This window comes from Ranitomeya variabilis, chromosome 2, assembly GCF_051348905.1.
Source record: "Ranitomeya variabilis isolate aRanVar5 chromosome 2, aRanVar5.hap1, whole genome shotgun sequence".
Classification (NCBI taxonomy): domain Eukaryota; kingdom Metazoa; phylum Chordata; class Amphibia; order Anura; family Dendrobatidae; genus Ranitomeya; species Ranitomeya variabilis.
The window spans coordinates 838,027,116-838,048,388 of record NC_135233.1 but is presented as its reverse complement, the minus strand read 5'-3'; the positions used below and the strand labels follow the sequence as shown (position 1 = coordinate 838,048,388).

The 21,273-nt window shown below is 43.9% G+C and overlaps 1 protein-coding gene across 3 annotated transcripts in view; it reads right to left on the bottom strand.

Moving 5' to 3' along the window:
* Positions 1-11,455: 11,455 nt before the first annotated feature.
* The window catches only part of LOC143809955 (uncharacterized), a 36,536-nt gene continuing 26,718 nt past the window's right edge, over positions 11,456-21,273 (bottom strand). For all 3 annotated transcript variants that reach the window (XM_077292900.1, XM_077292901.1, XM_077292902.1), the window contains 2 exons: positions 20,171-20,260; positions 11,456-11,590 (listed from right to left, as the gene is read on the bottom strand). In XM_077292900.1, the coding sequence (XP_077149015.1) occupies positions 11,554-11,590; positions 20,171-20,260 (127 nt within the window). In that variant the 3' untranslated portion in view covers positions 11,456-11,553. The remainder of the gene's footprint in view (positions 11,591-20,170; positions 20,261-21,273) is intronic.

Genomic DNA, 21,273 nt, shown 5'->3' with positions numbered 1-21,273 from the left:
TGGAGATTTTGTATTTTCTGTGGTGGATATTTTCTAGTGTTTTAATACTGACCGCATGGTACTCTGTCCTATCCTTTCTATTTAGATAGAAGTGGCCTCCTTTGCTAAATTCTGATTTCAGTCTGCGTATGTTATTTCCCTCTCCTCTCACAGTCAATATTTGTGGGGGGCTGTCTATCCTTTGGGGATTTTCTCTGAGGCAAGATAGTTTTCCCTTTTCTATCTCTAGGGGTAATTAGTCCTCCGGCTGTGTCGAGATGTCCAGGGAGTGTTAGGTATATTCCACGGCTACTTCTAGTTGCGGTGTTAAGTTCAGGGTCTGCGGTCAGTACAGGTACCACCTTCTCCAGAGTACGTCTCATGCTGCTCCTAGGCCACCAGATCATAACAGCTGCCTATGTCCCAAAGAACACCGTCTGCTCTGTCAAGCATGGAGGTGGAAACATTATGTTTTGGGGGGTTTTCTCTGCTAAGAGCACAGGACTACATCACCTCTTCAATAAGAGAATGGATGGAGCCATGTACTGTAAAATCCTGAGTGACAACCTCCTTCCCTCCGCCAGGATATTAAAGATGGGTCGTGGCTGGGTCTTCTAGCAAGACAATGACCCAAAACATACAGCCAGGGCAAAAAAGGAGTGGCTCAAAAAGAAGCACATGAAGGTCATGGAGTGGCCTAGTCAGTCTCCAGACCTTAATCCCATAGAAAACTTATGAAGCGAGTTGAAGCTCCGAGTTGCCAATCGAGTCTCAAAATCTTAATGATTTAAAGATGATCTAAACCAAAGATGATCTGGACCAAAATTCCTCTTGACATGTGCACAAACCTCATCATCAACTACAAAAAAATCTGACTGCTGTGCTTGCCAACAAGGGTTTTGCCACCAAGTATTAAGTCTTGCTTTCCAGAGGGAACAAATCCTTATTTCTCACTGCAAAATGCGAATACATTTCTATAATTTACACAATGTGATTTTCTGGATTTTATTTTTGATATTCTATCTCTCAATGTTAAAATTAACCTACCCCTAAATTGTAGACTGCTCATGTCTTTGTCAGTGGGCAAACATACAAAATCAGCAAGGGATCAAATACTTATTTCCCCCCTATATGTGTGGAGTCTGCAAGCTATTCTATGAAAATCTGAGCCCCAGGAAGCAAATAGCGCTCCAAAGAAAAATAGCACTCTGTCCCTCCCAAGTCTCGCCGTGTGACTAAGATGTACTGTACAGTCACATATAGGGTATGTCCAAGTTCAGCTGAAATTTTGGGGACAATTTTGGTGCCATTTTTAATTCACTTATCGGGGGTTCTGCTGTTCTGGCACCTCAGGGACTCTCCCAGTAGGTCATGGCACCCTCATACCAAAACAGTAAAATCTGCAATAAATTATGGCGCTCTTACCCATCTGAGCTTTGCACTGTGCATCAAAAGAGGTTCAGGATTACATGTAGGGTATTAACACACTCAGGATTACTTATTAAAATATAACTTTTAATGAAAAATCTAAAATAAGCCCTATAGTGTCACACAAGACAAAAACACAACATGTAGACAATAACTGGAATCACATAAAACTGTTATGATCCAGTCCAGAGTTTGTTTTCTGCTATTCTCTCTCTTGACTGTTCATGCGGGGGTTAACTCCCTCTGCCTTGTTTTGGAGCTGGCTGGGCTTTTTCAGTTCTCTGCATTCTGTTGGCCAGCATCAGTGATAGTTCATGCTTCCAGGTTAGAGCAGCTGACCCGTATACCCTGGTGATCCTTCTGCCTCTGACTTCCCGTATTTGTGTGGGACCCGTTCCCTATCCCTGACTTAGTGTTTGTCTGGTGGTTTTCCTTACAGTGTATGACTCAGCCTGATCTCTGAACCCCGCCTCTTGCTTTCCGTCTCTGATACCTTGTTCCCTGACTGGCTTTGACTTCTGGCTTGTACCCTGACTTTGTCTTACATCTCACGTTTTGGATACCGTGCTCCCGTTTGGCTCTGACTTCTGGCTTGTCTCTGACTATGTGCATTGCTGTGACCTCTGTTACTTCTGCTCCTGACAGTTTCTGACTCTGCTCGTCTTACCATTCTTTTTTTACCTGTCACACCTGTGCGGCTGCTCAGTGTTGCTACGCTGTGAGTGTGCAACCTCTCTTCCCTCACCAGCACCTCCTGGTGGAGGTTGTGCTAAACTGCACTGCAGCTGCATCACATTATCACTGACCACACATTTCAAAGGGGATTTTGCTTTTTTTTCCTCTGGTCATGGATCCGCTTGGTAACTTGGCTGATCAAGTGTCCAGCTTGACACAGATTTTTCGGTGGAACATTGGACCCTTGCCACATCTTCACTTAAAAAAAAAGCTGGCAGAGACTGTTAAGACAGTGCAGGGAACCACCCCTCATGCTGTTAGTTGACATAGTGATTCAGTTGATGTTTGTTTGCATTCTCCTAAACCCTCGGTTAAGCTTCCTGACACCTTTTCTGGGGAAAAAGATACATTTTGTACATTCAGGGAGAGATGTAAATTATTGTTTTCTCTTAGACCCCAATCGTCTGGGAATTAGACTCAGCGGGTAGGGATTATTATCTCCTCATTTAGGGAGGGTCCCCAATCTTGGGCTTTCTCTTTGCCCCCTACTGCTCCTGAACCGATGTCGGTAGATAGGTTATTTGAGGCCCCTGGACTTATCCATGATGAACTGGACTGTCAGGTTGGCAGAGGACACTTACTGTATGGGTCTGGTTCAGGGAAAGCTCTCAGCCGAATGGTACAGCTCTGAGTTCTGTCGATGGTCCACTGAGGTGTCCTGGGTTGACTCCGCGCTGAGATGTGAGTTCAGGAGTGGACTGTTGGATTACCTGAAGGACGCTCTGGCTCTCCATCCACCTCCCAGCTCATTGGAGAAAGCCATGACTCAGGATATCTGTATGGATCGGAGGCTGCGGGAGAGAGGTGTTACACAGTGAGAGTTTCCGTTGCTCCCTGTTGGTTCTCTTGTTTTGCCTCCGTCTGAATCTATGGAGGTGGTGGCCGCCAACCTTGAGGAGAAGGAGAGGAGATGGCGATGTGTAGGAAAGCTGTGTTTTTACTGTGGAGATCCCATCCCGGACATTGGAAAAGGACTGCCCCTCCTGCCCACCGACTACAAAGCAGCTGAATCTGGGTGATTGTCGTGGAAGTCACCTAGACTCTCAGGTACCTTTTTCTGCATTATCAAAAATTTTGTTGGAAGTGGAACTTTGTTGTGGGAGTGGCTTGTGGGAGTGGCTCCGCGCCTACTTCTGCCTTCGTAGATTTCAGGTTGTCCATGAACTTTATTGACTCTGACTTAGTGTCCAAGTGTAACTTAGGGACGCACGTACACGCAGGTGCAAGAATGAAGGCATAATGTGATGTCAGTGGAAGGGCAGCGCTAACTGCGCATGCCTGAGAAAAAAAATTACAGCGCAGGCGCCGGGGACATAACTGAACGCTGAGGAGGCGCCGCCCAGGGGAAAGGAGGAAATAACTGATGGCTGGGAGGCGTTTGTGTCCTGGGAGGAAACACATGCCCCCCTGACAAACTACAGGTATGGGCAAATTAATGGGCAAATTATAAAAACTATTCTTTCAGCGGTGGAAGGGACCCCAAATAAAAGAGCCACCTTAATAGAATGCAGCATTAGTGCTGCACAAGGTGGCTCTTTTAGTTACAAACGCCTGGGGGGGTGACAGGTTCCCTTTAATTTTATATATTTTACTCCAAAAAGGTAGGCAGTGTTTACAAAAGGGTAAAAGGATATTATAAAAGAAGACAAGTATCGTATGTACAGTACAATGACAAATAAAAATGGATTAACAGAAGAAAATCGACTTACGGTTCGTTCATATCATGGCTGACCATGTACTGCGGAGGATAGGCATATATCCCAGTGCATGACAGATCGAACTCTCAGCTCGCTCCTTGGACAAAAGACTGGTGAAGACTGATGTCTCATTCACTTATCTCCGTGCCCAAAACCAAGGCACTTCCCCTGTGGTGACCTCACTCAGAGGCTGAATATTCCCCATTTTTACACAATTTTGGTGTATGAACCTCGTAACAGAAAGATAATGTTATCACTATGCTCAGCAAGTCCTGAAGGTCAATTTAATTAGAAACACATCTTGGCTGGGAGCCCCAGTTAAGCAGTAATGCGTTTCTCACTTTCGGCTAAGCGCTGGGCTCCCCAACCCCACCAGCTAGGAGCCCTGTCCCTGCGGTTTCCGGAAATATGAACAGCCTATTTCTGTGACTATCCTCTATTGATATATTTGGTCTTAAAGTACCACTGAAGCTACACAAAGGAATTGCCATGCTTTGCTACTCTTTACTTTCGGCTTCACAGTTGCAAAGATATTCCTGGGGGAGGGGGAAACGAGTGGCTTAGAATTTCAGCGTGCTGGCAGGCAGAGAAAAGAAGGGGGGTCGAATCTGCAGCGTGTGTCTGTCCTCAGCTCTTGGATGTAGCAGAGCTCAGGGTGTGTGATAATAGACAATCAAATACCTCATGTTCCTGACAGTTACTTATTCAAATCTGTGAAAATGGTCTGTTTGCCCACTTTGATGCCAATTCTGGTGCCCAGAACCCATTTGGGCCAGGCTGTAGGGACCTGGGTTTGATGCAGGGCATCACTATCTGTGTATTTTACATGTTAGATCAGTGGCCCAAAGTCATTTAACCCCTTAAAAACAACAGTTACTTATTCAAATCTGTGAAAATGGGCTGTTTGCCAACTTTTATGCCAGTTCTGATGCCCAGAACCCATTTGGGCCAGGCTACAAGGACCTGGGTTTCATGCAGGGCATCACTATCTATGTATTCTAAGTGTGAGATCAGTGGCCCAATGTCACTTAACCCCTTAAAAAATCAGTTACTTATTCAAATCTGTGAAAATGGGCTGTTTGCCCACTTTGATGCCAGTTCTGATGCCCAGAACCCATTAAGGCCAGGCTGAAGAGACCTGGTTTTGATGTTCTATATGTATGCACTGTGGTATCAGGGGCCCAAAGGCATTTATCCCCTTAAAAACATCAGTTACTTATTCAAATCTGTGAAAATCGGCTGTTTGCCCACTTTGATGCCAGTTTTGATGCCCAGAACCCATATGAGCCAGGCTGGAGGGACCTGGGTTTGATACAAGGCTTCACTATCTGTGTATTCGAAGTGTGAGATGAGTGGTCCAAAGTCATTTAACCCCTTAAAAACACCAGTTACTTATTCAAATGGCCAAAATTGACTGCCTGCCCACTTTGATGCCAGTTCTGATGATCAGAACCCATTTCAGCCTGGCTGGAGAAACCTGGTTTTGATGTGGGGCTCCTTGTTCTATATGTCTGCAGTGTGAGATCAGTGGCCCAAAATCATTCAACCCTTTCTTCAACACTCTTTGGTGCCCACTTTGATGCCCATTTTTGCACCAGTTTTATTGTTTTGTAGCTGTTTTTCAGTGTTGTCACATCAGGCCACCTTACTGCATTGTGTTTTATTATTGTGATGCTTATTTTTTGTTGTTAAACTTATAAAAAGCTGAAAATAAAAAATTGCCGAATAAGAAACTGACGAATAAGAAACCAACTTCGGCCTCGTGCGATACTTGTATATGCACATTTAAAGTGCTGCAAATTAGGATCTAAAACTATATATCATATTTTCTGGAGTATAAGACGACTTTTTAACCCCTGAAAATCGTCTTTACATGAATATGAATCCCAGGGCCTGAAGGAGTCTCCTCTCCTCCAGACCCTGGGAACCATACGCACCGCACACGCCGTATAAGATGACTGGGTGTATAAGACGACCCCCGTCTTATACGGCGGGTATATCCCAAATTCCATATTTTATATGGAAAAGTTGGGGGTCGTCTTATACACCCAGTCGTCTTATACAGCAGAAAATATGGTAAATCAAAGAGGGGAAAACAAATAAATTAATGCAATAATTTGCACTGTTTGGCTGTGCAGTGTATTAAATACAGTGGCAAAGAAAAGTTCAAATAGTAATTGGATGCTTGCAGGACCTGTGTGACGTCTTCAGTCACGTGACACTTGCGGTCATGTGATAATGATGCGGCTGAGTACAGTAATCAAGTGGAACCAAATCCTACGCGTTTCGGAAATCGATCGGTTTCCTTCTTCAGGGAAAGAAGGAAACCGATCGATTTCTGAAACTTTTAGGATTTGGTCCCACTTGCTTAACGTACTCAGCTGCATCATTACCACATGACCACGAGCATCATGTGACTGAAGACGTCATGCAGGTCCTGCAAGCATCTAAGCGCTTGCACGAGTGCCGCCGGACTCTGCATATGAGTGCCTGTCACCCGCCGGGACATCGCTCCAACTTTTCTCAGCCTTACAGCCTACTTACTATACGGCTGCCTACAGCAACAACCATCGGACAGGGCTAACCTTGAAGAAACAGTCCAACAAGAATTAACGCACTATAGCACCTCAGACAGCACAGACCTCCTCCACACAGCATCCTCAGGTAAGTCCCTGCCTGCTCACATTCTATCCGAGAATGATCCGTGAGTTTCTAGCAGCCCATTTTAACGGCAGTACTGTCATTACTAGTTGTTATTACATTACTATTTGACTTTTTCTTTGCCACTGCATTTAATACACTACACATCCAAACAGCACAAATTATTTTATTAATTTACAACTTCAATATTAACCCCTTTCTGACATCCAACATCCTATCCCATCCATGTGACCCGGGCCATATGATGATGGATGGTATAGTACGTCGGAGCAGATCGGCCGATCAGCTGACACCCGGCACTAAGTGCCAGGAGCGGTCATGGAACGCTCCCGGCACTTTAACCCCCAGAACACTGCGATCAAACATGATCACAGCGTTATGGAGCCAGCAGAGGGGCTGTCAGCCCCCTACTTTTGGATCGGAGACCCCACAGCATGACGCGTGGTCCCGATCGCTGCCATGGAGACCCGATGCCATCATGATGACATCCAGGTCTCCAGAGCTGAGAGACTTCCTGTCATGCGCAGTGCATGTCAGGAAGTCTCTAAGGTCTATGTGTAAATGTGCAGGGCTGACAGCTTCTGTAGCATGCAGATCTGCATGCTATAGAAGCGATCAGCCAGCAAAAAATTATTGTCCCATAGTGGGACACAGTGTAAGAATAAGAATGAATTTAAAAAAAATAATAATAATTGTAAAAATATTTAAAAAAATAATAATAAAAAAATAAAATAAATATTTATTATATCACTAAATAAATATTTAAATGAAAAAAAATCTAAACAATAAAAGTGCACATATTTGGTATCCCAGCGCCTGTAACGACCCGCCCTATAAAACTGTTCCACTAGTTAACCCCTTTAGTGAACACCATAAAAAAAACAAGCTCCCATACAGCTCCATCAGTGGAAAAATAAAAATGTTATAGCTCTCAGAATAAAGCGATGCAAAGTAATTATTTTTTATATAAAATAGCTTTTATAGTAGAAAAGCGCCAAAATATTAAAAAAAATATAAATGAGGTATCGCTGTAATCGTTCTGACCTGAAGAATAAGACCGCTTTATCAATTTTACCACATGCGGAATGGTATAAACGCCCCCCCCCCCCCAAAGAAATTCTTGATTTGCTGGTTTTTGTTCATTCTGCCTCCCAAAAATCAGAATAAAAAGCGATCAAAAAATTTCATGTGCCCAAAAATGGTACCAATAAAAATGTCAACGCGTCCCGCAAAAAACAAGACCTCACAGAACTCTGTAGGCCAAAATATGGAAAAATTATAGTTCTCAAAATATGGTGATGCAAAAACAATTTTTTTTAAATAAAAAGTGTCTTTTAGCGTGTGACAGCAGCTAAACGTAAAAACCCGCTATAACGCCTCTTTCATATGTCCTGATATTTCCGGTGCTGGAGATGTCAGTGTCCGTGTGTCTAATACTTGTGGCACACGTATGGCATGCGTGTGCCGCATCAGTACCACAAGGAGGGGCATCAGGGAAGAAGCATTACAGTAAGTGCTGTTCCCTGGCGGCGGGTGCTGAACTCAGCTCTCATTATTCTCCACTGCTCTGCCAGCGAACAGCGCTTACTATAACGCTTCTTCCCCGGCGCTGATGCGTGTCACATGGATGACATCCATGCGTGTTATGCATATGCTCGTGTGCTGGATGTTTTGTGGCCCGTGCTGACATTAAAAAATGGACATGTCAGCACGTTTTGCCCACGAACACACGGTCCATAGAAACACACTGACGTGCACAGACCCATTCACTTGAATAGGCAAATAGCACTCCATTCCTCCCAAGTCTCTCCGCATGGCTGCCCAATGGTATAAAATTCTGTGACACACCCATGGTGTCAATATGATCACTGTACCCCTAGATGGATTCATTGAGAGGTGTAATTCGAAAAATGGGGTCACTTATGGGAGGTTCTGAGGTTTTGGCACCTCATGGGCTCTCCCAGTGTGTCGTGGCACCTGCAAACCATAACAGTAAAATCTGGCGCTCCTTCCCTTCTGAGCACTGTCATGTGCCCAAACAGTGGTTTACTCCCACATATGGGGTATCAGCGTACTCAGCACAAATTGCACAATAACTCTTGGGGTCCAATTTCTCCTGTTACAATTGGGAAAATAAAAAATTGAGGACTAACAATCATGTTTGTGGGTAACATATGATTTTTTTAATTTTCACACCCGGACGCTATAAACTTTAGTGAAACACCTGGGGGTTCAAAGTTCTCACCACACATCTAGATAAGTTTCTTGGGGGTGTAGTTTCTCAAATGGGGTCACTTGTGGGGGTTTCCACTGTTTAGGCACATCAGGGGCTCTCCAAACGCGACATGCTGTCCAATCTCAAATCCAGGGAATTTTGTGTTGAAAAAGTCAAATGGCGCTCCTTCCCTTCCGAGCACTGCGTGTGCCCAATCAGTGGTTTACCTGCATATATGGGGAATCAGCGTACTCAGGACCAATTGCACAATAACCTTTGGGGACCTGTTACCCTTGGGAAAATTAAAATTGGGGGTGAAGAGATCATTTTTGTGGAAAAAAATATGATTTTTTAATTTTACAGCTCTACATTATAAACTTATGTGAAGCCCTTGGGGGTTCAAAGTTCTCACCACACATCTAGATAAGTTCCTTGGGGGGTCTAATTTCCAAAATGGTGTCACTTGTGGGAGTTTCCACTGTTTAGACACATCAGGGGCTCTACAAACGCGTCATGGCGTCCGATCTCAATTCCAGCCAATTTTACGTTGAAAAAGTCAAACGGCGCTCCTTCCCTTCCGAGCTCTGACTTGCGCCCAAACAGTGGTTTACCCCCACATATGGGGTACCAGCGTACTCAGAAAAAATTGTACAACAACTTTTGCGGTCCAATTTCTCCTGTTACCCTTGATAAAATAAAAAAATTGGATCTGAAATAATTTTTTTGTGAAAAAAAGTTAAATGTTAATTTTTTAAAAAACATTCCAAAAATTTCTGTGAAGCACCAGAAGGGTTAATAAACTTCTTGAATGTGGTTATGGGCACCTTCAGGGGTGCAGTTTTTAGAATGGTGTCTCTTTTGGGTATTTTCTATCATATAGACCCCTCAAAGTGACTTCAAATGAGATGTAGTCCCTTAAAAAAAAATGGTGTTGTAAAAATGAGAAATTGCTGGTCAACTTTTCACCCTTATAACTCCATAACAAAAATAAATTTTGGTTCTAAAATTGTGCTGATGTAAATGAAACGTGGGAAATGTTACTTATTAAGTATTTTGGGTGACATATCTGCGTGATTTAAGGGCATGAAAATTCAAGTTGGAAAATTACAAAATTTTCAACATTTTCTCCAAATTTCCATTTTTTTTCACAAACTAACGCAAGTCATATCAAAGAAATTTTCCCACTATTATGAAGTACAATATGTCCCAAGAAAACATTGTCAGAATCACCAGGATCCATGGAAGCGTTCCAGAGTTATAACCTCATAAAGAGAGAGTGGTCAGAATTGTAAAAATTGGCCTGGTCATTAACATGCAAACCACCCTTGCTGGTAAAGTGGTTAAAATCACAAATTTATTCAAAATATTTGAAAAAATACTGATATTTTACTTGGGTTTTGGTTTATTTATGGTAGATCTGAATGATGGAAAAAAGGTGAAGCCAAGGATTTTAAAAATATTTATTACCAGATGGTGTTGGGTTGCTGCCAGATGGTGGTAGGTTGATGCCAGATGGTGTTGGGTGGCTGCCAGATGGTGGTAGGTTGATGCCAGATGGTGTTGGGTGGCTGCCAGATGGTGTTGGGTGGCTGCCAAATGATGTTGGGTGGCTGCCAGATGGTCTTGGGTGGCTGCCAGATGGTGTTGGCTGGCTGCCAGATGGTGGTAGGTTGCTGCCGGATGGTGGTAGGTTGCTGCCGGACGGTGGTAGGTTGCTGCCAGATGGAGGAAGGTTGCTGCCAGATGGTGTTGGGTGGCTTCCAGATGGTATTGGGTTGCTGCTAGATGGTTGCAGGTTGCCGCCAGATGGTGGTAGTTTGCTGCCAGATGGTGATAAGTTACTGCCAGATGGTGTTGGGTGGCTGCCAGATGGTGGTAGGTTGCTGCCAGATGATGGTAAGTTGCTGCCAGATGGTGAGAGATTGCTGCCAGATGGTGGTAGGTTGCTGCCAGATGGTGGTATGTTGCTGCCGGATGGTGGTAGTGTGCTGCCAGATGGTGATAGGTTACTGCCAGATGGTGTTGGGTTGCTGCCAGATGGTGTTAGGTTGCTGCCGGATGGTGGTAGGTCGATGCCAGATGGTGTTGCATGGCTGCCAGATGATGTTGAGTGGCTGCCAAATGGTGTTGAGTGGCTGCCAAATGGTGTTGGGTGGCTGCCAGATGGTGTTGGGTGGCTGCCAGATGGTAGTAGGTTGCTGCCAGATGGTGATAGGTTGCTGCCAGATGGTGATAGGTTGCTGCCAGATGGTGGTATGTTGCTGCCGGATGGTGGTAGTGTGCTGCCAGATGGTGATAGGTTACTGCCAGATGGTGTTGGGTTGCTGCCAGATGGTGTTGGGTTGCTGCCAGATGGTGGTAGGTTGATGCCAGATGGTGTTGCATGGCTGCCAGATGATGTTGAGTGGCTGCCAAATGGTGTTGAGTGGCTGCCAAATGGTGTTGGGTGGCTGCCAGATGGTGTTGGGTGGCTGCCAGATGGTGGTAGGTTGCTGCCAGATGGTGATAGGTTGCTGCCAGATGGTGGTAGGTTGCTGCCAGATGGTGTTGGGTGGCTGCCAGATGGTGTTGGGTGGCTGCCAGATTGTGGTAGGTTGCTGTCGGATTGTGATAGGTTGCTGTCGGATTTTGGTAGGTTGCTGCCAGATGTTGGTAGGTTGCTGCCATATGGTGATAGGTTGCTGTCAAATGGTGGTAGGTTGATGCCAGATGGTGTTTGGTTGTTGCCAGATGGTGGTAATTTGCTTCCAGATGGTGATAGGTTGCTGCTAGATGGTATTATTTTGGTCAGATTTTGTTGTTTCTAGATAATGTTATTGCTCCTAGGTGATCTTGTTGTTAGTACATGTTGTTGTGGACACATTGAATAATTTCCCTATGTAGAGTGGAGATACAACAAACAAAAATGTTAAATGGCAGTCCAGTCACTAAATATTGATGAGCTATCCTTAGGACCTATGCCCAAAGATCAGCTGTAATAGGCTGTTCCAGGACCTGATTTACATTGTCTCACGATGACAGCAATACATTGATTGGGACATATTGTAATCATATTTACTGGGTTTACACTCAGCTGGAGCTTGTAATAGCTGATCAGTGGGGGTGCCGGGTTTTGGACCCCCACTAATCTGATATTGATGACCTATTCTAAGCATAGTAAATTTAGGAAAACTGACTGAACAGCAATCTAGTCTGAACTGGTGCATAACCAAAAAAGTCTTTTTTGGTTATGCACCAGTTCAGACTAGATTGCTGTTCAGTCAGTTTTCCTAAATTTACTATGTACTATTTTTTCTGACTTGAACGCCCCGCCCTTCACCATGCTGTGATTTTAATTACATCCAAACACAGTTGGTTCCGACCTTCCTATAAATGCAGGCTTTACCATGTTATTAGTCATAGGTAAGTGTTCACACTAGGCAGAGAGGTCAGGTACCCATCCGATCTGAGATTACCTTGACGTTTGGTGGATGGGCTCACAATTTTTGGCCAAATCTTGTGCTAAGCATCTCATGTGTTTTTTCATAGAATTCACAAGCCATTATGCTATTCACATTTCATGTATCGCACATTTCCTTGCTTTAGTACAGTAAAATTGAGTGCAGCCATTGATCTATTTGCTATTCTAAGAATAGGTAATTAATATCTCGTGACATGACTAGACAACCCCTTTAAGTAACAGACGATCTATATTTTAATGTTTCTTATCCTCTAATGAACAAATGTTTCTTATCTAATAATTAATAAATAATTTACTACATAATTTTCTAGAACTACAGGGATGTCGTTTAATGCTGGAACCATTCCTGCATACTATGGCTTAAGGGTACATGATTTAGCAAACAAAAATTAAGAAAATGCCATTAAAATGATGTGGGCATTGGAAACTGCAGTGGCTGGGTTTCAATGGAGAGTGTGATTTTTATTATATGCAACAATTCAGTGGTATCTCTGTATAGCACAAGCGATCAGACTATCACATTTTTAAGTTCATTATGTGGACTAAGAAATGCAATAAAAAAGTGTTAAAAAAGCATAAGTTTGAATCACCACTTTTATCTTCTATTTAAAAATAAAGATAATAAAATAAATGCTTCTGTGTTATCACCATACATAAAAGTCAAATCTTTCAATGCCTAAAAATAATTAACCCTTTTGGTAAACATTAGAGGACAGCAGAAAGGGAGTTGACCTAACCTCTTGACTTACCGTATATACTCGAATATAAGCCGACCCGAGTATAAGGAAAACTTATTGACTCGAGTATAAGCCTAGGGTGAGAAATGCAGCAGCTACTGGTAAATTTAAAAAATAAAAATAGATACCAATAAAAGTAAAATTAATTGAGACATCAGTAGGTTAAGTCTTTTTGAATATCCATATTGAATCAGGAGCCCCATATAATGCTCCATAAAGATCATGATGGGCCTCATAAGATGCTCCATACAAAATATGCCCCATATAATGCTCCATAAAGTTTATGATGGGCCCCATAAGATGCTCCATAGAAACATTTGCCCCATATAATGCTGCACAAATGTTGATTATGGCCCCATAAGATGCTCCATAGAAACATTTGCCCCATATGCTGCTGCATACTCACCTCTTGTCCTGAGCAGGCGGAGACACAGGCACGGGCGATATTCACCTGTCCCCGTTCCACTAAAACCGTCATCGTGCCCTCTGACCTGAACTTCACAGCCAGAGGACATGGAAGACGGAGCGGCGTGCAACGGTGGAATGGGGACAGCTGAATATCAGAATGCTCACCCTCCTCGTTATACTCACCTGCTCCTGGCGTGGTCCCTGGCAGCTTCTCACTGACAGATGGTCTCCGGGCGCCGGCAGCTTCTTCCTGTGTTCAGCGGTCACATCATACCGCTCATTAAAGTAATGAATATGCGGCTCCACCCCTATGGGAGCATCCATATTCATTACTTTAATGAGCGGTACTACGTGACGGCTGAACACAGGAAGAGCTGCGGGCGCCGGAGAAGCGGGACGTGCAGAGATGTACCGGGAGCAGGTAAGTATGATGGACAGCTGCCGTTCCCCCTACCCCATCGACCCCCTGGACAATGACGAGTATATACAGTAGTTAACACACCCAAGCTTTTAACTGATGTTTGTTTGTCTCGTATGTGTCTTTTTGTGTTATTTGGGTCTTGTACAGACCTCTTTATTATATTATTAATCGTTAAGCTTTAGATCTCTTCTGCTGTCCTCTTCTATATATCTATTGGGATTATTGGATTTCCGTCGGACATTCTGTTGCTTATTTTGTATTCCTTTTGGTAAACACCGTTAACAGAAAAAAATTCAAAATTACAAAACTGCATTTTTTCGTCTGCCGCAACTCTGTTAAAAAATGTGATTAACCCCTTACCGACATTAGGCGTACATTTACTCAAATGCCGGACTCCCTCCCTTTGATGTGGGCTCCGGCGGTGAGCCCACATCTTTCCGGGGACATGTCAGCTATTTTGAACAGATGACATGTGCCTGGAATAATATGAAAAAAGTCTCGCACTCAACTTCAGTGTATTTTTGTAGATTTATTAGTACTAGAGGTAGCACTGGAAACGTTTCAGCCCCACAACGGCCTTTCATCAGTCACGTGCTGTGCCATCTAGTTTGTGGCAGAATTCCTTATATTTAGGATGCAGACCTGAATGCGGTGCAGGAAATGACCGCTTAGGGGAAAAATAGGATGGTAGATACGAGGAGGATGTAGACGCTGTGGAATGATACTCAGAGTTACGTGTGATTGGCTAAAAGTAAATCACCTCGGACAGCCAGATTAGAGACCCGGGCTGTAGGGAAGCCGCTGGGGTGACTGAGTTGTCATTTCCTGCACCGCATTCAGGTCTGCATCCTAAATATAAGGAATTCTGCCACACACTAGATGGCACAGCACGTGACTGATGAAAGCCCGTTGTGGGGCTGAAACGTTTCCAGTGCTACCTCTAGTACTAATAAATCTACAAAAATACACTGAAGTTGAGTGCGAGACTTTTTTCATATTGTACTATATGGTTTGGGTACCTAGTCTCTGCACCAGTCTACAGCAGTGCACACGGAGTTTATTCCTATGTGCCTGGAATAGCCACGGGTGGAATCGTGATCCACCCGCGGCTATTAACCCTTTAAATGCAGATATCAAACTCTGACAGTGGCATTTAAATCGCGCTTCTGGCCATTGCACCAGAAATATGCACATGTGATCGCAGGTCACCGATGTGTTGGCATGACAATCTGAGGTCTCCTGGAGACCTCATTCTGGAGACCTCAATGTTTTTCAGTACCAGCTTGTGGGAGCGCCACCCAGTGATCGGCGCTCATAGCAAATGAGCAATTCTGCTATATAGAGGCAATCTGAACATCGCCTCTATGTAGCAGAGCCGATTGGGTTGTAGCAGCTTCTAGTCTCCATGCCAAAAGTAGAAAATAAATATTTTTAAAAATATAAAAAAAAAATAAAAGTTAAAATCACCCCCCTTTCACCCCATTATAAACCAATAAAAATAAAACCAAACATACACATATTTGGTATCGCCGCATTCAGAATCGCCCGATCTATCAAGAAACAAAAAGGATTCACCTAATCGCTAAATGGCGTAGTGAGAAAAAAGTCAAAACACTAGAATTACGTTGTTTTGGCAGCCGCGTTATTGCATTAAAATGCAATAATGGGTGATGAAAAGATCGTATCTGCACCAATATGGTATTATTAAAAACATCAGCTCGGCATGCAAAATGTAAGCCCTCACCCAAACCGAGATCACGAAAAATGGAGACGCTATGGGTATCGGAAAATTGCACAATTCTTTTGTTTACAAACTTTGGAATTTTTTTCACCACTTAGATAAAAAAGAACCTAGACATGTTTGGTGTCTATGAACTCGGAATGACCTGGAGAATCATAATGGCAGGTCAGTTTTAGCATTTAGTGAACATAGTAAGGCTGGTTTCACACTTGCGTTTTGATCTGCAGCGTTTTAGCGCTAAAAACGCATGCGTTTTTTTTCTATACTTAACATTAAAAACGCATGCGTTTTTTAGCATGCATTTTGACACGTTTTCGGCAACACATGCGTTTTTTGTAGCATGCGTTTAGTTGCAGAAATGCAACCTGTAGTAATTTCTAGCGGCGTTTTTTTGTCGCAAAAAAACGCATGCGTTTATTCGCGGCAAAAAAATGTATTGCTGTCTATGTAAATGCATGCGTTTTTAAGCACATGCGTTTGCATGCGTTTTTAAACGCATGCGTTTCTATAGAAAAACACAAGAAAACACAAAAAAAACAAGAAAACCCTAACCCTAACCCTAACCCTTGGGTTACTAGGGATCCTAACCCTAACCCTAACGTTAGGATCCCTAGTAACCCTAGGGATCCTAACTCTAACCCTAGGGATCCTAACCCTAACCCTTAGGGTTAGGGTTCGGATCCTAACCCTTAGGGTTAGGGTTAGGGTTAGGATCCCTAGGGTTATGGTTAGGGTTAGGGGTAGGGTTAGGGGTAGGGTTAGGATCCCTAGGGTTAGGGGTAGGGTTATGGTTAGGATCCCAAGGGTTATGGTTAGGGTTAGGGTTAAAAGTTGGGTTAGGGTTAGGGTTAGGGGTAGGGTTAGGGTTTGGATCCCTAGGGTTAGGGTTAGGGGTAGGGTTAGGGTTTGGATCCCTTTATCACCTTGATGGTGGGGGGTGGCTTATCAGTGACCTGGTGACCAGGACATTCTTCTAATAAAAAGCTACCCCTAACCCTAACCCTAGGGATCCTAACCCTAACCCTAACCCTAACCCTATGTAATTCAATTAATAGTGGGTTTTCTAGTTGATTTTGATGATTGGCAGCTGTCACACACTTCTCAGCATGCGTTTCAAAAACGCAAATGCAGGAAAAAACGCATGTAAACACGTCAAAACGCCGCGTTTTTTTTTCTGCATGCAAAAACGCATGCGTCTAAAAAACGCAGCGTTTGCATGCGTTTTTTCACCACCTGCATTTTTTTTAAAAACGCTGCAGATCAAAACGCAAGTGTGAAACCAGCCTTAAAAAGCCAAACAAAAAACAAGGGTGGTATTGCACTTTTTTTGCAATTTGCAAAGTCCTCATACAGCTCTATTGACCGAAAAATTTAAACTTTACTAGTTTTGGGGAAATGGTGACACTCACTTACCACAATCTTTCTTCAAATATCTGAGCACAAAGCTATGATTATAAGGGAACTTCAAGTCTTGGTTACACAAAATCCACAAAATGGATTTCACCACAGATGTCGTTTTAATCAGTATTACAGCACCAATATGACCATCCGTGTACTTTACGCAATCCTGCTCACAGGTTCTCTTTAAGAATGTGTTCACACTAAGCCTTTTTCTTCATTCCTTGGAATGCAAGCAGAAATTTCTAGTTTTTGAGGAGCTTTGAATTTTTTAACAGGATTTTGGAGTCTCTATTCCAAAAACTCAGTAAAAAGACTCAATGTGAAGACACTCTAAAGCTAAAAATTGGTTACATCATGAAGAGTACGTGCACATAACATTTTTGATTAGTTTTTTAAGCAAATCATTTCCAAAATTAACCTCAAAAATAGTTTCAGAAACTCTTGGAAGACAATTCCAGTTCATTTCTATGGAAAAATCCACTTTGTTGTTTTATATGAGGAGGTTTTTAAATCCCCCCCACCCTCCGAAGAGGTTTATAATAATACCTGGTAGAAAAAAATAATTTCCATGTTATTTCTTTAGAGAGGATCCAAGCGGAAACCTCTTCAAACATGGCATTGTCCAATCAGAAGGCAGCAAAGAACGCGTAAGGATAAAAGAAAACTATTCCAAAACGCTTCAAGCGCAGGGCCGCGCTTAGTAACCCGATGTTTACCGTGGTTACCAGCGTAAAAGTAAAAAAACTGCTTCTCTGCACTGTGTCTGCGCCAGCCGGAAAGCACAGCGGTGACAGCGCTCACAGTGCAGAGAAGCAGAACGCCAGGGGACAGACACCGGAATGTGAGTATGTACGGTTTTTTTTTTTTTTACTTTTACGCTGGTAACCAGGGTAAACATCCGGTTACTAAGCGCGGCCCTGCGCTTAGTAACCCGATGTTTACCCTGGTTACAAGCGAACGCATCGCTGGATCGCTGTCACACACAATGATCCAGCGATGACAGTGGGAGATCCAGCGACGAAAGAAAGTTCCAAACGTTCTGCTACGACGTACGATTCTCAGCAGGGTCCCTGATCGCTGCTGTGTGTCAGACACTGCGATATCGTATGGATATCGCTGGAACCTCACGGATCGTACCGTCGTAGTGACAAAAGTGCCATTGTGTGACAGTACCCTAACAGTGCAGATTAGGATCAATATTCACAATGGAGCTGGACCCCCCAGACTCACGGACCCCATAGCAGTCGCATGGTCTGCCGCTATTGGCTGTACATCACTGGACATCAGTTCAATCAGTTTACATAATGACCAATTAAATAGAAATGAGATCACATTAACAGCACTGTACATTAAGCCACCTAAGAAATCTGTATAATTATAAGATTTGGATCGAATACCAAATGAGGTCCGAATACTGAATATAAAGGTCTGATAACCAGTAACCATCAATGATAGGTGCGTCAGTCATAACAAGAATAACAACATTTTATAGGTGGGATGGCATAATGATCTCTATAACACTAAAATTGATGCAATCCAGGTTTCCCCATAGGATTTTTAAAAGCATGATAGACATAATAAATTCCCCAGTTTTTCACTGCAACCCAAATACTTTCTTAGCAAAATTTGTATATTTCCTACATCAGACAGATAAAGGGGTTTTCCAGGATTAGAATACTGATGAGCAATCGTTAGGATTCGCCACCAATATCGGGGAAGCAGACGCCGAATCCAGATGGAGGCCCCACTGATTAGCTAACACTGACCATTACTCAGCAGCGGCCGTGCAAACAGGGGGTTGCAGGGTCTACAATTTATTAGAATACATTAATGCCTCGTGAAGCACGGGCCGAGTACAGACCTCGATGCACTGACCTGCCTAAACTTGACCGCCTCATAAGCAAACATAAGACTGTTTAGATAGTGACGTTTTCAGGAGGATCTGTATAATTAGACTAAAATGGTATAAAATAAAAGCCATTGCTCGCATGATAAATCCTGTACTACAGCAATGAAGATAGCGACTACCCACATGACCGCTGCAGGTAGTCACTGGCCTTGTGGGATTTCTCATCTTCAACCATAAATGTGACTGGTATGGGTTATGGAAGGGATGAGAATAAATGACGTTGACAGCTATGTCATGGAGTGGCTGCAGATGTGTGACCCCTGTAATGCTAAATAATAGTAATAAGCAGAGGGTCAAGTGATAACACAACATTGTATAATATATTACAGAGGTGTATCTAGGGTTTCTGGCACCCGGGGCAAGAATTCATTTTGGCGCCCCCCCAGGACATATGCCCCCGTCAGCCCCATCATTGCCCTCTCCCCGTCAGCCCCATCATTGCCCTCTCCTCCTCCACCATCCCCATCATTGCCCTCTCCTCCTCCACCATCCCCATCATTGCTCTCTCCCCGTCAGCCCCATCATTGCCCTCTCCTCCTCCACCATCCGCATCATTGCTCTCTCCCCGTCAGCCTCATCATTGCCCTCTCCTCCTCCACCATCCCCATCATTGCTCTCTCACCGTCAGCCCCATCATTGCCCTCTCCTCCTCCACCATCCGCATCATTGCTCTCTCCCCGTCAGCCCCATCATTGCCCTCTCCTTCCCCCACACACACACACCATTCACTTCTCTGCACATTCCCCTGCAGCGCGATACACACACACCCAATACTGAGACACACACACACACACATTCACATACACACACACACATTCACATACACACACACACACACACACATATACACACATTCACATACACACACACATTCACATACACACACACATATACACACATTCACATACACACACACATTCACATACACACACATTCACATACACACACACACACACATCACCTTCCTCTGACACAGCCAGCCGCTGAATGATGACGTCATCCAGCGGCACGTCTGTGTGAGAGGAAGCAGGAACACAGATCGCTGGGCAGCGGTGCTGCGGGGATTTCTCTCTGCCCGCCGCAGCCACCCTGCAGGAGCCCCCCTCTACCTCTGCACACGTTGGGAGCCGGCGCTCTGCAGCTTCTCTGTGCCAGCTGTCAGCTTGACAGTCGGCACAGAGAACAGCTGACTCCCAGACCAGGGGCGGCAGAATGCAGCCGCCGGGGGAGACACTGCGGACCGCCGAAATAGGCGGCCCGACTGCGCCCCCCTGCCGACTGCGTCCGGGGCACATGCCCCGGCTGCCCCCCCCTAGATACGCCACTGATATATTAGGCTGGTCATATAGTGTTATATTTACAGAAATAACATACGTACTCAATGGTTTCCAGAAAGGGATATTCTATGACATTTTTATAAATGAATGTCCAGTAAAGCGGTTTTGCTATATGGATCTTGAACTTCCATCTGTTGGAGAAGTAAAGAAAAGTGATAAGGATTTCACAGCAGCAAATGTATGAAAGGGACCTCAGACCCACAATGATTCGACAAAGGTGGAATATCGGAGAGATTGCACCACTCAGGGTGTAGTGTGACTGCAGGGGGCGCCACTATCTAATAGCAGCTTCCTCTCCCTGCAGCTTCTTTCAGCAGCTCAGGATGATGGAAGATTATGTATTTTGTACTGGACCCTTTCATTTTTGATACAGTCTAAGACCCGAATTTGTCAAAGTAAGTTAACCAGGATTCTGGCATAAATTGCTTTGAAAAATTGCAACATTTTGGCACTACTTGGAGTTGCACAAAAATTTGGTAACTTTTGGTGTTTTCAGATCATTTTCTCACAGCTGAACCAAAATGGGGCACGGCAATCGTCATATGTCCTTGATTCATGAAGAGGCAGACACCGCTTCATAATTCGGGAGCATCTGACGCATCAAGACCTGCGAGAAAATCACCGGCCTTGTTGTATCTGAGCCTTAGGGCTCATACCCTGCGACCGGAGTCACTGGGTAAATGGCGCCATTTACCCAGTGACTCCGGTCGCATCACACGTGCGCTTACGTGGACGGGACTTCTTGGTGCATCCAGGCTACCCTACCAATATTGGAATTTATAGAGACAGGATTAATGTTTCTCCCTGCACCATATCTCTTATATTTGTTCTGATGAAGGTCCGGATGTGGACCGAAAACGTTCGACTTGTCTTTATGGATGCACATCAATAAACCTTTTGCATATGATAATTATTCATCTAGAGTGCCAAGTTTTTTCGGATTTGGATTTGCGATTTTTTTCTCAGTCCGATTTCAGCTGAGAAAAAAAATCGCAGATGAGATGTCACCCATTGAATAACAATGGTCCGAGTGCAATCCAATTTTTTACCGGATTGCACTCGTCCGTTTCTCGCACAAATGGGTATGAGCCCTTAGTCTCTTAATATAACTCCGATCCATGAGTCACACCATTAAGGGCTTAAA